Genomic DNA, 8360 nt, shown 5'->3' on the forward strand with positions numbered 1-8360 from the left:
GATCTCTCCTGGTAAGCCACACCTCGTGGTGCTACACAGATTACTAAATATGGGTTAAAGGAAGATGTGAGAATTAACCAATAAGAGGCTGAAAATAATGGGCCAGGCAGTGTTTAAAAGAATACAATTTGTGTGTTGTTATTTTGGGGCATAAGCTAGTCAGGAGGCCGGGAACTGGGCCGCAGGAACGCAACCTGCAGCTCCTCACTACATATCTCCTTCCATATGATTAATATATTTCTACCTTATATTCATTATGCATGATTGACCTCTTGCAATTGAAAATACAGTAAAGTAATGTAAGTTGAAAAAAATCATTATTTTATTGATAATATATTCTATAAAATCACAAAATTTAGAAGCATATGAAGATCCCCAGATATCTCTTAAAGTCAAAGAAGTGTAGGTGTTTTTAGTAATCAGTTTAAAGAGAATGTATAGTTTTCTTTAACTCATTTAAAAATAGATCATGAACAGATAGATATTAGTTTCAAATAAACAGTTCCTCATCTTTTCACTGAACATTCTTTTTTTTTAGAGAATGCTTATATGGGTATATAGAAAGAAAAAAAAATAGAAACATTCTGCTTTAACCACTACATTCTCAGTGATGATTCTGAGATGGGAAAGAAAAGTGAAGCAAGAGAAAATGTTGTTTCCAGGTCTCGATTAACTACAGCACCTCTATTAACTTCCCAGGAGCATGGTAGAGCACCAGCCTTAAGGAGAAGACATTCTGCCAAAGAAGAGGATGCTGTTGGTCTTGTGTTGCTTGATGAAGAATAGGAAAGGGTGATCACAAGAGAAATCTTCAGTTACTAATGTTGATGTTAAAGACACTTCTACCCCCGTGGCAGCTGCAGCTTCTGTCCCCTCTTCATTGACTTCCACAAAGGACTTGTGTAAAACTTTAGACACCACGAGATCTTGATTGCCACTGATGCCCGAGAAGTCGGCCTTCTGTGAAATGAAAGCATCCACCATCCCCATGTGCTCCAGTGGAGCCGGGAGGTCATACTTCTCTTCCACTTTGAATCGAGGTAGGGATAAATACATCTCTATCATGTTCATATTCTGTGGGCTTGTCCACTCTATTAACTTATCAGTGGTGAGATTATCTTCAAGCTATAAAAATAGAAGAAAAGAAAATGCTGTGATTAACTAAAAGCCTATAACTCACATGAGCAATGAATTAAAGGAAACCGTTAGCAATAAATATTATGAATGCTGTATTATATAAATACAACACATACTGATTATTTAGTATAGATATTATTGATTTAGATAATTTAAAATTAGATATTATTATTACCCAAATTCAAAAACAAGATCATCATTTTGTATAGATTGTTTATGCTACCAGCCACCTATGTTACTTTTAATAGATGTCTCTTTATATTTTTCTGACATCATTACCTTCTATAATTTTTATATAATACTCTAGGTTTTACATTTTTATTCAAAATATTCATAAACATTCTCTGCATTGTAATTTATTTCTTTCAACAAAATTTGATTTGTTTCGTATTATTGTCATGAAGTTGATATTTAATGTGTACAGCTCGACTTGATTACTAATTAAGCAATTCTTCAGTGTGTTTCAGGTTGTAATATAGGATGAAACACAATATCTCTTTTAAAATTTTTTATTGTTTTCATGTTTAATTATTTTCATTAGTGTCTTGTTTAAATCTGATAGCTTAGGAAGAAATTAGGCAGCAGAAGGAAGAGTAGGAGACCCAAGCTTCACCTTCTTCAGACCGTTGATTTCATTTGGTAGAAGGATGAACATGCTCAACTCTTTGCCTTTGTATGGTATTTCCACAATCTTGGCCTGCACATCCTCCAGTCTGTTAAAGTTAAACTCGTTTTTTTGTTTCATCATCTGGACAGATTTACTAGTATTCTGTAACAAATCAATGCATCAAACACATTCAAGGGAGACATAAGACAGCATAGACAATATTGTTGTGATACCAAACACATCAATGTCCTCTGAAGAGATAATTCTTACATTTTGTGAAGTCTAAACAAAAGTTTCTTTAGTTGTCCTTAGTTAAACAAAGTTACAAGAAAAAAAACCCACAAGACTTATTTTATTTTGTACTTTCCATGGTATCACTTACATTTGAATTGAATTATAACACATCACTATATAACATTATATAAATAAACTGCAAACAGTACCTCATTAAGCCAAAATTTTCCTTCTATAGTATGCTTTTCATCAAATTTGTGATCCCATTGTCCTTTGAAATATACTGCATTCACAAGAACCAGTACAGTGCTACTGCTCAGGCTCCCATTCGGAAATAAGTCTTTGATTTTTCCTGCCGGGAAAGAACAAGATGCCTATCACCAAAATAGAAGGAACTTGTGTGGAGGATGCTCTATAAGAGTTCACCATTGGTCACTTATTGATTATTCACCCAAGTCATTAATTGAGGGACTCATTGACTTGTTCATAAGACACAGCCTTCCTCTCCATGCCTTGTGATTTACTTGGGATGGACAGCTCTTGTCATAGGAAAGGCATTTAGGCTTTCTATCTGGGTGATTATGGCCAACTCACAGTGAACACTGACAAGCTGTTTTGATCCACTCTACCAACGTGTCTTTGTTCCTTCCTTTCTCTGTAACTTACCTTTTTTTTTTCAATTTAAGGATTACTACCCAAAGTGTTTTTCTACCCAAGGCCTGATTGTTCTTTTGCACAAATGAGAAGAACTCTATTGTCTCAAGTGCTTTCCTGGTAATGCCAAACACTACTCAAGGTGTGTCCTGTTCACTTTCATGCTGGACTTCCTGAAGGCTTGGCCTATCAAGAGAGTGAGATATGGGATAGGTGTCTACAGATAGGAAGCTTTGTTGAGAATTCTGCCCCAACTGGTGAAGACAGCATGATAAATCCTTTCAGGAGCTCAAGGTGCAGACATGCTCTGAGAGGAGAAGTTCCTTATTTTCTTGACTGGCAAAGAGAAAGGGACTTCTTCTAACATTTTCTCTTAGCTTTCCAGAATTGGCTGTGACTTAAAAAATTGATATATCAAAACATGTCTGGGTGGAGTCTTCAGATTCTCAAAAATACCACTAACTAAACTAAATATAAACGATTCTCTTGTGTCCACTGGTTGGCTTTCTGCTAATTTCTCCATACTTTGTCCTGGCTCACTTCACATTTATGGAGACCATCCCACCATCCCTGGTACTTTCTCCAGTGACCCTCCAATACAGTACCATTTGTTTGACTTTCTACCCAGGAGTTAATCTTCTTTTCGCTTTCTCCTGCAGCATGTACAAAATCAAGTGATTCCACATTCGCTTGGTAAAATTCCCTAATGTCATCCAAAAATTCCTTTGAGAGATGGAGAAACCAAAAAGAATTAAGAACAATTTAGATATAATTTAGATTTTATTATTTGTGATACTACTACTATAATGTGATAGCAGACCCTGACCATATCTGCTATTTTATGAACACTCAATTTTTTTTGACTAAGGTAATAATATGTAGGCAGTGTGAGAACACAGTGAAGCCTGGTGTAAGAATGTCAGTGATGGTCAATACTTTATGGTAAAGGAAGACAGAAAAGATTTCATAGTAATAGAGAGCTGATTTATTCCTGAGCTAGCCTACCACTAAGTTCAACCATTACATTTCTCATTTGATTACATCTTCAATGCAGGAAATGCTATATTTCCTGGTACCTTCCCAATTCTCTCCAGGATTTCCCTAAGGCTGCCCATTACAGAAACATTCCATTTCCCAGAAATCTCCTACTGTACTCTCTGTGATTGAGTCAGCACTGGTTCATTACTAACATCTCATGACGAGATCTGCTGACTACATTCTTTTTCATGGGGCTGTTCATGAGTCTATGCTTGACGCATACAGCACTAGATTCTTGGACAATGCAGTGGCTTAGAACTGTGGCGATGGGGCTGGTGCTCCCTGGGCAAATGTTGCCTCTCTGAATCTGCCTGGTCTCACTCTTACATATGGCCATTCAGACATGTAAGACCTAGGATGCAGATTAAAGTTATGCAAAGCCAGGTGCAACTTACCTGGAGAAATGGGAACTCCTTTGCTCCATAGATACCGTTGGCAGACTTCAGGTCATAAGCATCATGGGATTTGTTTAGTTGAGTCATAAGCTTTTGAAATTGGTGATGAACATTTTCTGATGTTTCATCCTTCAATGTAAAAAACAGGTGTTCATTGAATCACTCTGCTAATGTAAGTACTAAATTCAAAATAAAGAGCCAAACACCTGTAATCTCAAAGACAACCTTTGGAATATTCTCTGATAACTGTTGTATTTTATCTTAAATATTCCCAATTTACATTCAACTTCCTCCAGAAATGCCTTTCTTCTTCTTCTTTTTAAAAAATATTCCTATCTGCTACTTTTGAACTAAATATACAGTGCTTTCAGGCTGTCTTGACTTAATTTGTTTGATGTTTGAAATTCTCTACATGTACGATAGTATGTGCTCACTTTTCATTTAAGGACTGGACTACATGTTCGTAATCTATGACTGAGTGCAATCTAGATGAAAACAAAAAGGTGCAGAGAATTTAATGACCTCTTTAAAGAGATGCTACACAGCCAAATTATGAATCTAAGTATCTTTGAATCAGGATAGCTTTTTTTCCAGCTAAGAGGTTAGCATGGTTAAGGTTCTAAACCCATATAGATGTGAAACAATCATTTTCCAAGATGTACTTGAATATGTGATTGTTAAGTTAAGATAAATTGTAACATGATTGTGATAATGACAATAACTGTTATCTTACAATAACAATAGCTAACATTCATTACACTTTCTTATTTATTGCAGGTCAAAGATTTTTGTGTTTGCTGGTATATATTGAATCCTATTCCTTTTTAGTTCCACTTTACTAGAACGCGGTCCCAGGATTCAGGTCTTTTGTGGTTTGCTCATGTTCTGTATTTGTGAGGTGTGGAGCTAGAGCTGAAGCCAGGGCATCCTACTCTAGATCCAGCGCTGACTTTCTGTGCTTAAAACAAAATCATCCACATGCTGACTACAAGAAAGAAATGTGGCGCTACTCTGTGTTTTCATATCTTTTGTTTGGAAATTCCCTTACAATTGATTTTTTTAAGTTGTGAAATTTTAAGTGAATTAATTTTTTTAAGTTATTAAAATTATAATGCTTCAAATTATAAACACATTGTTCTCTTTAAATCATCGTGTTAGGAATCTGCAGCTCCCCTAGGCACGAGGTGCCCTGGACTCACATGACAGTCTGGAGATTTTTTTGTTGTCTTCTTTGTGGCTCCATTGAATTGAAGAACCTGGAAGAAATAGCAAGTAGGGCAAAAAAAAAAAAAAAAAAAAACTTCACCGAAAGTTCTGTCTAAGTCCAATGAAACAAAACCAGAACAAAACCTGGAAAAAACAGATGAAAAAAATGAAAAAAATCCTCTAAACTTTAGTAGAAGAGTTTGTACGAAACACCAAAAGTTGATTCACCAGGCATGTGAATAATGCTTATTTTCTTGTTGCTCAGGAAACACCTCAATTCACCCCCTCAGAGTTGAGACAATCAATGGCTTTTATCAGTGCTCTCCACAGTTTATGCTCACTTCTAGTTGTTGGGCACATGAAGGCAGTCATCTTCACCAGCACCCAAAGGTTGTCCAGGAAGCGTCTGGACCATGTTTGGAAAGGGTGCGTCCCTCCCATAGTTCTGTGCTCATCTCCATGGCAATGAGAGATCAGCATCTTGTTCTGCATCTCAGACCTCTGACTTTATCATCATCCATCTGCATCCTGACAGAGTGATGGAGACACAAGTTCAAACTGGTCAAGAAATGAAGCTTACACCTACCTTCTCAATTTGCTGTCTAGTGTTTCCTTTGGCTCCAAGCTGGAGCATTGCTAATGCTGTCATGATACTGATCGGGGAGTAGAAGATGTTGTCCTTTGTTTCCCTGAGCTGCCGGTACAGCTCGAGTGTGAATTTCATAGTTGCTTCGGCAAGCAAATGCATGGTGATCCTAAGGTCCTAGAGCATCATAAAGTCAGCGCAAAGTTTAGAATAACTCACTAAATGGACCTTCACTCTGTAATGAGAATTTCTTAAAGGAAACTACACATCTGCACTATAAGATTCTGGCAAATAAAATTATTACTATTTTTGAAGCCTTCCATAATGTACATATGCTAATCTTCTAATTAGAATTCGTGTCTTTAAGTCTTTTGCAAACAGCTAAAAGAGAATCCTTTTGTCTTTCCTTTCTCACTGGCTGTGCTCAGTCTTGGCAGAAGGTTTTTATAATGAATTCCAGGATAAAGATTTCTGTGGTTAGCATTTAGTTAGCTGTCTAAAATCACATCTCAAATTTTCCTTTAAGATTCTGTAGTTGATAGACACAGTCCTTGCATATTCGAGAGAATACATATGTTCATAATAAATAGGATATACATGTTTACTTGGAAATAATTATTTTTAGATAAATAACAAATTAAGAGAAGGAGGCATTTAACTTTTTCTTAGCAGATCAAGAGAATTAAAACCAGGAAAAATATCACATACACATGAGATAAAACACATCATTGTTATCAAATTACCTCAAAGGTAATTTATATTGTTTAGCAATAGTGGCTGGAAAGCACTTACTTGGGTTTCTGAAGGAAGAAGTGGGCAGGAAGGTGCGTCTGTGTGTGGCTGATGCTGAGATCTGAAATATATAGTCTGTCTTTTTGCCACCCTGTCTTGTCATTTCAGTAGTACTTCAAGTAAATCAACTTCAGGTTTCGTAACCAGGTTAGCTTTTCAAGCATGCAAATTTGGGAGAAAAGACTGGCTTAATATCTTCCCACTCTATTTCCCTTCTCCACAGGCCACACTCTGGATAGAATTTTAACTGTTGTTAACCACTGACTCATCAGAATTGCACATAGGTACTTTTTTAGTGGCGATGACATTACTTTAAAACTTCAACCTTGCTGTGTTCCTGACCACTCTGTTTTTCTGTGTGACACCCTCTTCAATTATTCCAGTAAAACTACCTTTATTTTAGGTTGCTGAATTGCCTTTAGGGCACACTTTGGATACCAGATGGCTAAAATGCTTACCTTAGCTACCTTTTCTTCATGAAAGATTCATTATTCCTGTTAACTTCTCGAGTAATTATTCTGTGCAGAGCAGAAAGTGGTTTTAATTCTAGTCCAAGGAAATGCGCAAGATTCTGGAGAACAGTTTTTTTTTTTTTTGTCTTTTTAAATCTCTCCATGATACTCTGTCTTGCTACAGTCACTTTCTAAGCCTCCTGAAGCCACTCCAGACTTGTCTATTGCTTAAGGAATGTGAGAAAATTATTTATTTATTTTCCCGAGACAGGGTTTCTCTGTAGCTTTGGAGCCTGTCCTGGAACTAGGTCTTGTAGACCAGGCTGATCTCGAACTCACAGAGATTCGCCTGCCTCTGCCTCCCGAGTGCTAGGATTAAAGGCCACCACCACCTGGCTTATTTATCTTCTTGTACTGACATTTCAGTAAGTGGAAGAGCAGTTGAAACAAATGAGTCCATTTGAACGGCAGTTTCCCAAAGTTTTATGTAAAAAATGAACAGCAGAGTGAGTGCTGTCTGCCGAAGTGAGTTGTCTTGAGTTGTCAAGAAATGCAAGCTCTCTCTCTCACTTCATTGATAAGACACCGATTTAGCCTCATGAATGTCCTAATCAAAAGCATGCATGGAATAATGGAAGACACTGAGTGTATTACTAAGTTATTTATGTGAGATGTCACTAATTATTCAATGTAGATATTTATAGCTCTAAACTCAAAGCAACTCTCATTGTATTCTACAGAGTCTAATATGTTGTTTTTCAGTTTTCATTTGATAGTATGGATTTTTAAATCTACAGAGTTTAATATGTTGTTTTTCAATTTTTCATTTGATTGTATGAATTTTTAAATTTCTCTCTTAAATTCTTTGGCAATCTATTAATTGCTCAAAAATGTTTTATTCAACATCCACATGTTTATGTATTTTCTATCTTTGTCTTACTGTTGATTTGCAGTTTTATTCAACCATTATTCAACAGAATATAAGAAGGTATTTTAATATGCTTGCATTATGAACACTGATTTTATGACTTCTTTTGGAGGGACTCAATGGGTGCACAGAATGTACATCCTGTAGCGACTTCTTTAGATATCTGTTAAGTTTCATGAAGCAGTTCCAAGGTCAGCAGAAGAAATAACAAAGAGCTGAGTTAAAAATTAATGAAGTGGAAACTGAAAGAACAATAAAAAAGATCAGTGAGACAAAGATTTGGTTCTTTGAAAAGACAAACAAGTTTGACAAGCCCTTGCTAAACTGACCT

At 36.3% G+C, this 8360-nt stretch overlaps 1 protein-coding gene across 3 annotated transcripts; it reads right to left on the minus strand.

Moving 5' to 3' along the window:
* Nucleotides 1–720: 720 nt before the first annotated feature.
* Nucleotides 721–6019, minus strand: LOC119828016 (serpin B4-like). 3 transcript variants are annotated; one of them, XM_038350028.1, is made up of 7 exons: nt 5858–6019; nt 5265–5321; nt 4066–4194; nt 3238–3355; nt 2188–2330; nt 1751–1843; nt 721–1125 (listed from the first exon to the last, which is right to left on the minus strand). In XM_038350028.1, the coding sequence occupies exons 1-7, from the start codon at nt 6017–6019 to the stop codon at nt 721–723; spliced, it is 1107 nt and encodes a 368-aa protein (XP_038205956.1). The 3 variants fall into 3 exon arrangements, with proteins under 3 accessions (XP_038205956.1, XP_038205955.1, XP_038205957.1); XM_038350027.1 differs by having other exon boundaries at nt 1751–1906; XM_038350029.1 differs by lacking the exons at nt 4066–4194; nt 5265–5321 and having other exon boundaries at nt 1751–1906.
* Nucleotides 6020–8360: the final 2341 nt, after the last annotated feature.

This window comes from Arvicola amphibius, chromosome 12 (genome assembly GCF_903992535.2).
Source record: "Arvicola amphibius chromosome 12, mArvAmp1.2, whole genome shotgun sequence".
Classification (NCBI taxonomy): Eukaryota; Metazoa; Chordata; class Mammalia; order Rodentia; family Cricetidae; genus Arvicola; species Arvicola amphibius.